Source organism: Acanthopagrus latus, chromosome 24 (assembly GCF_904848185.1).
Source record: "Acanthopagrus latus isolate v.2019 chromosome 24, fAcaLat1.1, whole genome shotgun sequence".
NCBI lineage: Eukaryota > Metazoa > Chordata > Actinopteri > Spariformes > Sparidae > Acanthopagrus > Acanthopagrus latus.
The window spans coordinates 7,381,334-7,394,662 of NC_051062.1; the positions used below are offsets into that span (position 1 = coordinate 7,381,334).

The 13,329-nt window shown below is 43.4% G+C and overlaps 2 protein-coding genes across 5 annotated transcripts in view; both read right to left on the reverse strand.

The window, feature by feature from the left end:
• nbeal1 (neurobeachin-like 1) overlaps positions 1–2,782 on the reverse strand; it is a 41,012-nt gene extending 38,230 nt beyond the window's left edge. For 3 of the 4 annotated variants that reach the window (XM_037091372.1, XM_037091371.1, XM_037091369.1), the window contains exons 1-2: positions 2,673–2,782; positions 1,790–2,152 (exon numbers count right to left, since the gene is read on the reverse strand). In XM_037091372.1, coding sequence (XP_036947267.1) covers positions 1,790–1,840 — 51 coding nt within the window. In that variant the 5' untranslated portion in view covers positions 1,841–2,152; positions 2,673–2,782. Of the gene's footprint in view, positions 1–1,789; positions 2,153–2,242; positions 2,596–2,672 lie in introns of those variants that run through there. The other variant, XM_037091370.1, reaches the window with a different exon arrangement.
• A 1,194-nt stretch (positions 2,783–3,976) lies between these two features.
• Positions 3,977–13,306, reverse strand: stradb (STE20 related adaptor beta). The gene is made up of 12 exons (XM_037091261.1): positions 13,086–13,306; positions 12,222–12,591; positions 11,523–11,603; positions 8,898–9,000; positions 8,659–8,780; positions 7,971–8,079; positions 7,469–7,592; positions 7,211–7,382; positions 6,991–7,095; positions 6,646–6,902; positions 6,487–6,529; positions 3,977–6,375 (listed from the first exon to the last, which is right to left on the reverse strand). Exons 2-12 carry the CDS (start codon positions 12,231–12,233, stop codon positions 6,217–6,219), a joined length of 1,287 nt encoding a protein of 428 aa, XP_036947156.1. The 5' UTR covers positions 12,234–12,591; positions 13,086–13,306; the 3' UTR covers positions 3,977–6,216.
• Positions 13,307–13,329: the final 23 nt, after the last annotated feature.

Sequence of the window (13,329 nt, forward strand, 5' to 3'; positions counted from 1 at the left end):
CAGAGATAGGAAACAACAGCTGATGTCCGCCTGACAGAGCTGGTTGAGCCGGTTCTCCTAATGTGACCCTCGGCTGATGCTTGTTTTGTACAAGCTTGTACTGTCAACAAAACACATCCGAGTGAGTCCTCCTCCAAGAGAGGCACAAGTGTTGACCTCCGACCCTACAGGCAGTGATGTCCCCACTGTTTTGTCAAACATTAAACTGGCAGATGGCATGAGGGAGCGATTATGAGCACAACATTACATAGTGTATATGGTTATCATTGTTTGTAGTCTATTATGTTTTTATGCTCAAAAAGCCTCAAAGCTACAGTGCTATCTGGTGATGCCACAGCAAGATAAGAAATCTCTTTGCTTGGCTGAGACAACAAGAGGCTGAGGAGGGGAGGTTAGTTCTGAGGCTGGTTATGAATTAACGCTTTGGTTACACAGGGGGTCTCAGGGTCTCCACGCCAACATTCTTCATCCGATTTAGCCCACGTGACTGCAGGTTCTCCTTACAGCCAACATTATCCTGGCAACCCCTCGCATACAAGCACACATATATAGTGCAGAGACACCCCGCTGGCCATACGTGACATTTCAGCTGCTGGGGGAAAGAGACAGGCCACTACACATATATATTTAACCACCTCTCTCTCTCTCTCTTTGCCTCACGTGGGGAGAAATATTGGCCTGGTTGATGCTGGCTCACAGCCAGAGATGAAATGCAATGATCCCCTCCTCGCAGTGTAATGCTTAGTCAATGCAAACGCACACTCCTGCTAGAACAAATGCAGTGTGTACGCTTGCAGCAATTGCTGGCATACTCACAAGTGACTGTGACAAGTGTGTGTGGGTAGCAATGTGTCTGCATACTTCTGTTACCAACGCCAAACACCCTCACCACTGGCATTAGATATTCTGTTTGTGTCAGCATGGTAGCCTCCATACTCCTCAGGGTGAGGATTACTCGATGTCATAACGTAAACTCGCAGAAAACAGCTCTTCTTTTTATGGGGTAAATACCTGAGTGAGGTTTGTGTACTGTGTGTGTTGTTATTGCGGGGGATTACTGTGGGAACTAAGTGTGTGACTGCAGCCAGACTCACGTGAGGAGCGGCTCAGGCAGGCCGTTTTGATTGGACGCCAGGACGTGCGCGTGCTTTATCGCCAAGTGAATTAAATGCAGCCAACAGCTGATTCAAGGGGTGCTGTCTCTACTCGAGTGACACTCATTCATCTCCACTGAGAAAACAAAGCAGTGTCCTACTGTTCACTGCAGCACTGACTGACCATCCTGAGATGGAGGGTCCATCCAGACCTCAGCTGCAGAGAAACTGACATTGAGTTACACTGGTTCTCAGAGGATTAATTATTCATTTACCAATAAATCCTTGAGGATCTGCGAGCAATTTCATTAGTCTGGGGTTTCACTGGAAAGCTATAATGTTTAGCATGCTGTTTCAGAGGCTTTTACATCATGAAAACTGTCAGATATGCAAAAAAAGAGATGTTAAACATTGCCACAAAACAATGGCAGTTGGTGGTTTTGGTATAAAAACGTCTGTCAGCACAAGCTTAGGTATCTCATATTCATTTGACTGACTACCTACCACAGTCTGCCTCTGTTTAGTCTGTTAAAAACAGTAACACTGGAAGTTCTAAATATAAATGCCAAGAATGAATAACCTTTTTTTTTTTTTTTTTTTACCAGGGAGGAAAATGCCATCACACTGCCCATTACCTCACCTCATGACATTTCCATGACTCTGCTGTATGTGCCGTGTGTAGGACTACACCTCACCTTAGTGCAGTAGAGCATCCAGACCTCGTACAGTCTCTCCTTGGATGCCATGGTGGCACCCCCAGGCTGTAGTGTCCACCGAGGTCACTTCCCTGGCTGCTTCATGGCTTCCCAGTCATGAGCTAAACATCTGCAGCTGGCCTCCGGAGCTCAACGTCATGACTTGTCCGACTCTGTCAAGGTGTGACGCTCCTTCAGTGATGCGAAAAAAACAAAACGGGACGATGTTCGGCGTGTTGTGGCGGAAACTTTGCGAAAATTATTCCATGGCGGGGGGGAGAGGAGAGCCGAGCGGTCCCAGAGAGAGGTCTCCGTGCAGCCGGGCCTGTGCCTCCACTTCTTCAAGCTCTTCTCCCGGCGGCGCTATGAATGATAACAACAAAGACGATCACTTATCAAGAAGGAGGATGTAATCTGGAGCGTTTTTTCTCACGGCTAGCAGCTACGAAATACCTCCAAGTAACGTTGGTGCACTTTGAGCTGCTGTGCTGGCTCCGAGCGCAGACAGACTGAGGCGATGGTGCTTTAACTACACGGCAAAACACACACCATTAATAATGTCTACTTCTGTCGTGTGCTCTCTACAAATAAGCAACAAGCAGCCCCGCTCGTCCTTTGACAGCTCAACACCGCCTTACGTTATCCTCGGCAAACATTACTGTTATCAGTCGACCTTACCTGACCAAGCTAGCTAAAAGCTAGCTGTCAAAAATGCCTATTTCTGTTTTTTATCGCCTCCCTTTCTCCTCCTCCTCCTCATGTGACAGAACCGCCTCGTCGTCCCAAAAGCCTGCCCGGCTACATGGTCCCCGCGTACGGAAGAACAGACGTGTGAATACCTGAGAAGTGTATTAAAACCGTCGAGAAACCGACGAGCACTCACCTGTGTAGGGAAAAAGCAACTGTCACTGACGCCGTCTCTCCAGAGTTGTTGGAAATGCGTCAAGCCGCCGACAAAGACACCGCGCGCATGCGACCGATGGCAACTTCCGGCCTCTGCGCTGATGAATTTATTTCAAAATAAGAGTCCATATCTAAAGATTTGAAACAACTGCACGGATGCATGACTGACATAATTTCTTGTGCAGATTGAGTGATAAAACCATTTTTGTTTCCGAGTATCTGTTTTTTTTTCACTCAAACTGAGTCAACGATAAAAAAATTCGTCTATACAGTTTATGTAAAGGTAGATTTTATCATTAGTTAAAAAGGGGTGTGGTAATGGCACACTCTTGTCTTTACTCGCGTCACTGGTTTAAAGGGGCACGTAAGTTTGGAAAGGAGATCCAAACTCAGAAAGGGAATATCTACAATTTTTTATCGAGTATTTTTTGTTGAATAAAGACCCTAAGATGCTCACTATGCAATCCAAGGTAAAAACAAAAGAATGCAAGTAGTTTTAATAAACCATACTTCACCTATTAGGCAATATTTAAACAGGTTTATTAAATAACTGGGGTCTGTATGTGGTGTAAACGACAGAAGACTAAACTTAATTTGGTAGGCGCACCGGATGCACAATAAAATGCAGCAACTGGCACAAAACAAATACGAACAAGTGGACATATTCACACTTTAAGTGCAGTTCCAGAACAGGATACGTGTTCATTTATTCAACTTATTCTGTGTGAAAGAAAGCCGAGTGTGTGGCGTGTAATATATTTATCACTCGGTCTGTTTGCGACAGTCGAACCACTTTACGTTGTCGATGTGGAGCTGTGTGGTTGCTAGAGGCTGGGCTTGGTTGCCACTTTGTTTTGATGACGTGCTGCCATCTAGCGGAGCAGTGGAGGATTGCTAGGTGTCACTACAGATGTGTAGATGTGTTTCTGTGACGAAACGAAAAGATGGTTTCAGATATGGAAAATAGTTACATAATATCATATAAATAGATAGGCCAAGCTAAGACTATAAACTCTTTTTTTAAACAAAAGAGCCTTCAACTTCCCAAAAATGTAGAATAGAGGGAACAAGTTTACACCACAACCATTTCCTGATACAAACTGATTTCCTTATATTTCAGTGATAAGCAAAACCATGAGCATGACACTCCATGACTATGTTATTCAACCTTATTCAACTAATTTTGCCATAACTGAATAAACAAGCTTTTCTCAGAGGAAATACTGTATGAAGCTAGGAGGGTGGCAGGGTCCGCCAGATGAGGTAAAACGCTGTGAAATTGAGTTGTCCTTCAAGGTCAGTTTGTTTATTCAGTTTCTGGAGTCATTGAAACAAAGACAGTTCGTTTATTTTGTTTGTTTAGGCATAAACATCTGATTAAAATTTCTTCCCCAAAACTGGCCTTGGTCCTGCTAACTTGTGCAGGTGTGGGCTTAAATACTCCAACTTGTCAACATTATAATTTCATACAAAGAACAGAACCCTGGTCTTTTTATTGTCCATATCCCAGAAGGGTTGTCTGAAGTCAGACTGCATTTTCAACGCGTTACACTCCATTTCCACTCGGTGGAAGTGGACGGCTTGAACCCAGGCAATCGGATTTGATCCTCAGGGTCCATCAGAATTCTGAGTTCTGTGAAGAAGATCACACTGTGCAGGATGGAAGTACATGGAGCATACTGTCAACACACACACTTCTCTATTGACACAAATCTATAAAGAAATCAATCAAGGCTAACAGGAGGTTTATAAATCAAATGTTGTATATACATGTTTATCACTTGTAATACGTGTATATATAAGGCTCATACAGCTACCATGTTTGATATGTACTGTGGATCACAGTTCTCATACACAGCACACTTAATCACAGTTACAGATGGATCACCATATTCAGAATGCAGGTTCCATTCAAACATAAAGGCATTGTTGGATAAGTGGTCACAGAGCACAGTAGAAATAATCTTTTGGCATATCACTGACGATCAGGGCAGGGACGGTTTTCATCTCAGGGTCTCTGACTCCAACAGGGAACATTAGATGAACTCTATTGCTCGTGTGCTCTTCTTCTTTTTTTTTTTTTTTTTTTTTGCAGGTTTGCAGTTTGTCTCACTGGCTCATAGGCAAACACAGGATAACATGTTATGTTGAAAAGACTACACATAAACACTATGTGCATATATCTTCAAACATACAGAAAAAAAAAAAAAAAGTATTTACATATACGACCGTGGTCAGTTTTCGAAACATTTTGGATAGAGGTAAAAAAAAATCCAGTCTGATTTCTGAACGGTTTTAAAATGGCCTCACGGCAATAAATCTTAAAATTTGGAGGAGTGTTTGATAAAGATCAATACAAACATCACTTTAAGGCATAATCATGCTCAAAATGTTGTGAACCATTGCTCCAGTATTAGAGCTATTAACTGGAAGTGTACTGTTGCCTTGGTGCCAGTTTAACAGTGAGCTGCTCTAACTTGAGCCTACATTTGTTTACACTGTGGCAAATTAGCACCGTTACATGTATGCCGAATTAGCGACTAGCTACTCCTGTTTGTGGTGCACCCATAAATGTGCACACAAACATCACTTGATTACTCTGTCATCGAAGAGAACAGAAAAAACGTGATGGATTTTCAGGGGAGTTCTGGAGTTTCTATGATTTCTACAAGGATTTGTGGAGGTTTATTCACAACGGACATTAGAGGTAATATATCTCCTTAATATAATATAGATAATATACATCCTCGAGAAGTGGAAGTCACACTGAATCTAAATGTGTGTATCATGTATGTGCGTTCAGACTCAAGCCCCCCGCAACACGCAGTTTGAAAAACTCTAATATAGATGAATATATATGCACATATGTATTGTAATATCTCTTAAGTACCTCAGTATTCACTATTCACAGTCTGAATACAAAAAAACACTGGAAAGGAAAAATCCACCCTCACATAGTGTCTTAGGAGTGAAATTTTTAGTGTACGCTTCTTCTTATTATTTTTGATTTGGTAAACAAGGTCCTCCATTGTTCAGAATGCCTTCAGGAAGACGAGAAATATGGAAAGTACACTGTAGAAACAACTAAACCTTCCCAGACGTGAAAAGTTTAGCACATAGAGGTGTTTCTTCAACAATAAAGTACTTCTGGGTGGATTTTTCCTTTAACTAATAGTTGCCTTTTACATCAGAGGAAGTGCGTGATTATAAGTCAACCGATTAGTGTTTTTGTTCTGTAACTTGTTCACAGTCCATTTTGCTGTTAAGGATCTTTACTAACTGATCGGAGCAGCTTCTTTGATCCAACACTTTCACAGTCGGGTCAACAAACCATGACCCCAACTCCACATACACACCGGACAAACATAAAAAAAAAAAAAAACTACAAAACTACTTTAAAAAAAAAAGGCTCAGAGAGTCGGGTAAATGATAAAATAATAAAAGCACAGTAGAATTTGGCCTCATTGCTTTGCTTTGATTGTCTCGGGTTTGGCTTGCTAGTCAGGATTCGTAGAATCGGGAGGTTAGAAGTCCCACACAGCCTCAGCGGTGTCGGTGGAGGCTGATGTTGGAGCGTGGCAGGACGGGGCGGGAGGGCAGGATACTGGAGGGTCCTCGGGGCTGGTGAGGGGCACTGCTGGGTACATGAGGCTGAGGAAGGAGTCTCTGGTGTGCCTCTTCACCTGTCACAGAACAACAAAACTCAGCTTGAGCACGGCACAGAATTTAACGTCAGTGGTCACTCATTTCAAGTCAATAGAACTAACAGAGCTCCACTTGGAGGAGAAACCCACCTGCTTGAAGAAAGCATGGGTCAGCAGCGCCGATGCTGACGGTCTATGAAAGACAAAAACAGGACACTGAGTCACCAGCATTGAGGTCTGTGTGTTTGTACTGCAATCATAGCAGATCAAGTGTCATGGTCAAGCTGACCGCTCCTTTAATGTACTGACCTGCGCTCAGGCTGCTGCTGTAGACACAGCTGAACCAGGTTGTGCAGGGTGACCGAGTGGTTTTTGGGCGCGGGGCTCTGAGGTCGGTCGGTAGGCGGAGCGGTGGCACTGTGCGACAGGCTTCCGGTGGCGACGCTCTCCCCGATGCCCGAGTCCACTCCGGAGCGTGACACCTTCAGACCGCCCAGCTCGCCAAGTGGGAAGGGAGCCACGTCCAGCAGGCAGCAGTGGGAGCCGCGCAGCTTCTGAAGCAGCATCTGAACAGGGAGATTCAAACATTGGCGCAAACCGCAGACAATGACAAATATTTTATAATTTATAATTTGGGTGGAAAAGTTTCATTACCTGTGTTGGGGGCATGTCCTGGAAAGGCACCCTGCCGCTGACCAGCTCACAGGCCACGATGCCTAAACTGTAGATATCTGACTTCACTCCGTAACCGTGCAGATCCTGCTGACCATGCAGATTGGAAAGATAAAAATCATCAGAATAACGGAGAAACTGATTAAACTACACACTGTAATATTGCTGCATTGCTTTTTGATACGCTAGTTACAGTCCCGACCTGCCGCAGGAGCTCAGGGCTGAGCCAGGGCAGCAGGGCGGGGCTGTGGTGCGGCATGTCGAACACCGCCCTCATCCTCTTCCCCTCCCGCATCATACTGTAAACACTGTGGAGCCCTGAGAGGTAGACACGCCCCTCCCCTGACAGCAAGATATGACTGGCCTTCACACCCCTGAAGTGGACAGACATCAGATACAAACATTTATATATATTTACAGTATATTTTACATTCTGTAATGTCTCCTGTCGCCTACTGACCGGTGAACGTAGCCCATCCGGTGCAGGTATTCCAATGCTTTCAGCACACCATGCAGCAGGTACGCTATCAGAGATTCACTCATTCCATCTGGGAAATATGTTCTTAGCAAGGTATCAGCAGAGCCTGAAGGCAAGAGAGGGAAACTGTGAATAAAAATACAGCTAAATTGTTTGCTTGTTAGGTAAATTGAGCTAACAAGTAACGATAGCTACAGGCCTGTATGTATTAACAGAATAGAGTTAGCAGCAGTTAACAGTTACTTCTGCCTTAAGTTGTTGGAGAATGGGAGGTGGCAAATTCTTACACATTGCACCTTTAATTATTATTATTGAATTTATTCAATTTGACAAAGAAAATGATCAAATCCTCACATTTGAATAGCTGGAAGTACAAAAATGTGTGAGTATTACATTATCAAAATAGTCACTTAGCTCTAGTGAATTCATTTTATTTCAAGGACAAAACAAAACAAAAAGTTATGGAGGTGTAGCAATGGCTGACCATAGGCCATGAGCGGTGTGAGGACCCACAGCTGGCAGCAGGAGCTGAAAACCAGGCGCGAGGTCAGCAGGTTGGAGTGACGAAACAGCCTGGACAGCAGAACCTCGTTCTGGGGTTTGAGACACAATCAGACATAAAACAAACCTGAGTGGAGAGCAGCTAGATTTGGGTTTACAGCAGCATTCTGATATCCTCTGTTTGAAACTGTTTGAAACACTGAAACAAGCGATGAAGGGAAAGACCATTTGCCTTTTAACAGTTCCATACTCTACAAAGTGAGATTTCCTGTTTTGTTTTGTTTTTTTGAATATTGTAAGGCAGGTCAAGGTGCTATATAAATACTGTAAAAATAGTCAATGTGCCTTCAAAACGAGCTGTCAGGACTTCTGTAAGGTTGTGATGTCACATACACATACATTCACTGCCCTCGGCCACGTCCCCACACACACAGCAAAGGTTGCAAAACCACCGGCTGAGCTGATGCAGAACATGTTGGGTGGTGCCAAGATACAGGCACTAACAAGGACCATTCAATAAGAGGGTGAAAAACATGGTGCTGCAGCAATGGACAGTATGAGTACTGAACATTAAAGCATGTAAATGTTTTCTTCTGAGACAACCAAAATAAAAGTATGAATCCGAACATGAGCATAACGTGACCTTTAAATACATTTCCATCTCTGCTCACCATGAGCTGCAGCAGCTCCTCCTCGGTGCACTCATCCAGGTTGGTTTGTTTGACGGCCACCAGCTGGCCCGTGGGGATGTAGCGTGCCATGTTCACCTGGCTCAGGTTGTTGAAGCCCCTCCCTGCAATACAGAGAGCTGACTGTAAGTGAAATCTCACGGCACATGCAGTTGCTTTGAACGATTTGTGAAGGCAAATAGGTGCAATTTCAACTCTCGGTCTGACTGTGACATTCTCACCCAGCTCGGACAGTAGCTGGTAGTGGGCAGGCTCGGCTGACAGCCCTGTGATGTCATCGCCACCTGCTGGCCCTTGCAGAGTGTATTCAGAACCGTCACAGCTCTGCAGGGTCACATGCACACACACACGGACACACAAATACAGCATATTCTACATTTATCTCAAGGGGAATCGCAGAAAGCAAGATAAAGTCAGCAAATTGTGATTATGAACAATGAACATTTACAGATGTGTAATCATGTCGAATGTGCATTTATCTTTAATCAGTTACCTTTTCAACCTCTGAATATGACCAGTAATCTTTGAAACTGTACTGACAGAACTTAGCATCCTCATTGACAGTCCCTTGCTCTTCCTCCATTTGTAACAAAAAAGGAAGAGCTGATTGGTAGAGAACATTTGGAACATTCAAACAGATCGCAGTCCCTCTGCCCGCTACCAACTCTTAGCATTCCAACTGCCCCTAGAGATCAGTGAGCCGCTTAATGCTAACATCAGCATGCTAACATGTTCTCAATCACTACGCTAACATGCTGATGATCTTATCGACAGTCTTTGTTTAGTGTATCAGCATGTTCTATGGCAATCTTTTTAAACATTTATCAGCAGGACTGGATATTCTGTACTGGTGCCTGCAACATCATTTTGCCTCGTCAGTGCTTTTGTTAAAAGATATCTAATTTAATAAAGGTACAAATCAAAATAGTAGTACCTATAATATTAATGGTTGGTCAAATCTAGCTAATAAATGATAAAAAAGCTTGCCAGAATGCTAACATTTGCATTACATGAGCACTAAACATAGAGTAAATGTCAGCTGTTTTCTGGGTAACTTTCTGTTTTGACCTGATGATGGTGCTAGATGAAAAGTTAAGAGATGAATCTGTTAATAAATGCCGCAATTTTAATGGCAAATAACGATCTTTTTTTTGGCTTTGTTGCTGTTTTTGTTTGATTTCCACTTGTCTTTCCCCTCTAACTGACACAAAAGGTCACATATTCAGAGTGCAGAACTGTGAGCTGATCAATGTTGACAGAAGGGATAAAACATTACCATGCAAAGTACACTGTAATAACATTAAATATCCTTGTTGCTGGCTTGGACCAACATCGCTGAGCAGATTAAATTATGAGTAGGCAGAGTGAAGGTAGATTAGGTTTGAGACCAACTAAATCTCCACCTGGAAAACTGAAAATTGGGTTACTGGTATGAACAACAACAACAACAACAACAATGCCTGTCTTGTTGTGCTCTAATGATTCTATGGTATGGTACTGATAAGAATTCACTATCTGCCCCTTTAATACTGCTTCTGACACAGTAAACCAACTTCGTGGTGGTGAGGTAATGTGTGAGGGGAGGGAGGCTGGAGGAGGGACGCTTGCACTTTTAGTGATACAGGACAGATTTTTGGGACAGAGTCTGGTTGTCCCTGATGCAGGATTGTTTCAAACACACCAGCTGAATGTGTTTTATTGGGTTCAACCACACTGCGCCCAACGTTTTGTCTGTATTATTCATGGATATGACCTTACCCACGAGCAGCACATTTCATAATCATGTTTAATATGAAGTACTGGCTTTTAATGATAGTAGTTATAAACGTTTAGTTAAATCTTTCAAATTTTAACATTTTGCTTGAAAGGGGCACTCAACTGATTTTTACGCATGTCTTCATTGGCTCTGGAGGAGCTTTGTCTGGCACAGTAAGTCCTGATGATGTCATAGTGATGTCATCTGGATTACCTTGACCTTGGCTGGAGATTTATATAAGAGACATTGGCACTCACCAGGTATAAAAGTCCAAATTCTTCTTATATCGTGGAATATTAAATCAATGGAGTACCCCTTCAAGCATTTGGTTTGTTATACCAGTAGCTGCCATCTTTAAAAGGGACAGTTCACAACAAAATGAAAAACAGATATTTTTCTTCTTACTTAAGGTTCTATTTATCTATCAAAATTGCTTTGATGTGAGTTGGCAAGTTTTGGAGCTACCAGGCACAGAGATTTCTGCCTTCTCTCAAATATGGAACTCAGTTTGTGGCGCTCAAGTGCTCAAATAAATATATAAAAATACTCAGCATCATTGTCTTGTTCCAGAAATGATGACCTGGTTGCTCAAAATAATCCACAGGGATTAAACAATAATGGTGTCCTCCTCTGGGCTTTAAATTAGCTGATTTAGTTAGATAGCCTCTCCTCTGTGAGTAGATACAGGCTTCTTTCAACTTGGTAATACAGGATGAAAATAGTTCCAACATGAAAGTGCTAACTACAGGTCTGTGGAAGATCTTGTGTATTCAGGTCATGATTTCTGGAAAGAGATATTATCAACATGTTTTTAAAATATATATCTTTAGGTACTTTGAGCATCACAAGTCAAATGCCACCTAGCTCCATTATATTTGAGAGAAGGCAAATATCTCTAAAAACTCTGCAACTCAAACCAAAACAATCTAGATAGATAAATAGTGCTACAGGTAAGAGGATATGGGGTGAACTGTCCCTTTCAGGCAAGGGTTGAGCAGCTTGACACCGATGATAAATGAACAGTGATGAAATGGTGGAAGAGCATCAGTGTGACGCCTGTCTCCATGCTGACAGTGTCTCGGCTACTGACCAGGAACTGGTGGCTGGTGTCCTCATAGCGCTCCTCTATGTCCAAGGGCTGGACCTGAGTGTGGGAGATGCAGGAACAGTCCTGGCGGAGGGGGGAGGAGCACACAGGTGAGACATGCCCGACAGGACAGGGAGGAGGAGGAGGAGTGAGGAGGAGGAGGAGGAGGAGGAGGAGGAGGACACAGCCTCGGGGGAGGTTGATGTGGCAGGGGAGCAAGCATCTGGGAATATGCGCTGTTACGGGGCGGTTTATCGGAGGTGGTGAATGGAGAGAGAACAAGAGTGATGATAACAGGCAACAAAGAGGCGGCTGACTGACTGGATTGTCCCACCAGAGCACGATAATAGCTGCATACACAATTAGAAGTGATGGATACGGACAACCCATATTAATATTTGATGTGTTCCCATCTCTGTTAGGTCATAGTACACATGTAAATGCAGATCCAAAGGATATCTGACTGCCTATAGAACTCAGATGAATGAAAATCATTCGATCATGTGATAAGTGACAAATGATCTGGAAACCCCCCATCCCATTTTCAAATACTCTTGAGAGGCTGCTTGAATTTGCCAAATCCCACCAGAGGCGTCAACATGAGCCACCTGATTCGTGACCACACTCACAACTGGGAGGCAAAAAAACCCAAAACAAAACAAAACAAAAAAAAGCAAAATCCATGCAGCGTGATATTCTTACCAAGAAAGACATGGAGTCCTTTTGGCGGTGGTAGAATCCCAGGCTTTGGCATTCATCCGCTCACAGGCCGCAGGAGACCGTCCGCGATGGAGGGAGACGGGAAGAGGAGGACGGAGCTCAGCAGCAGCAGCAGCAGCAGCAGCGGTGTAACACGAGACGGAAAAATCCCCCACTAGACTAGAAAGCAGCCAGCACCAACAGCAGCATCCATCCAACTTCGGCCATTCATCCATCCGTCTGCAGTTTACCTGGCTGCATCAGCTGATCTCGAGATGCGAGGAAGTGATGGGAAAGAAATTCAGCAGCGGAGATCCCCGTCCAGTCCAGTCAGTGACGTTGATATCAGGAGGGGGAAATTTGTGAATGAATCCTGAAAAAATAACAAATAGTGTTTGTCGATAGAGCTGCACATTCCCGTTAAGAATCTAATACATTTGAGCTCAGGTGTCCTTGTTGATGGTGGACTAATAAGAGGTTGATGGTGCAATAAAAAATAAGAAAAACACGATTTCGCAATTCAATTATCAAATCCAGTCCCACTTCAAGGTTAGATTAACTGCAGCCATTTTAGTCTAACCAGAGGAGACGACTATAACTCATCGACGGCTATTGATAGTTAATGACTTTTAGAAAAGTAGCTAATTTCGGGTCACATGGTGTTATTACATGTTGTTGTGTGTCTGTAAAGAAAGAGAGGCTTCACAAAAACAACAATACACGTCCTGTAGGTCTCTATTTCGGTAGCTAGGCTAACTGACGTGAACGTATTTGCACGGTTCAAGCTAACGTTAGCTTAGCAAAACTATTTCTCGTATGTGTAAAATGTTTATGTGAAGTAGCCTGCGGGGAAAAGAAGCGTCTTACCTCCTCCTCTCGACGGCAGCTGCAGCGCTTCGACGTAAACAAGTTAAAAATACAAAGGAGAGCCCGATATCCTAACGATTTTGCCCATAAAGTTCCTCTTCTTTCCTTTCTTGTTCAAATGTTTTAGGGTGTGCAGAAAGTAGAGAATTTTTCTCCCAGTATCGAACCGTAAAACACCCAAAGCGAAAATGTACTCTTTTGACAGGACTTTTAATTTGACACAGATAATTGGCGCGGGATAAAA

Bases quoted from the DNA above. Each gene is read 5' to 3' on its own strand.
- stradb (XM_037091261.1), bottom strand. The intron at 7,096-7,210 runs GTCGGGACTGTA...CATGGTCAGCAG, and splicing joins GCCCTGAGCTCCTGCGGCAG to GATCTGCACGGTTACGGAGT. The intron at 6,530-6,645 runs GTCAGTACATTA...TGTCTTTCATAG, and splicing joins CAGCAGCAGCCTGAGCGCAG to ACCGTCAGCATCGGCGCTGC.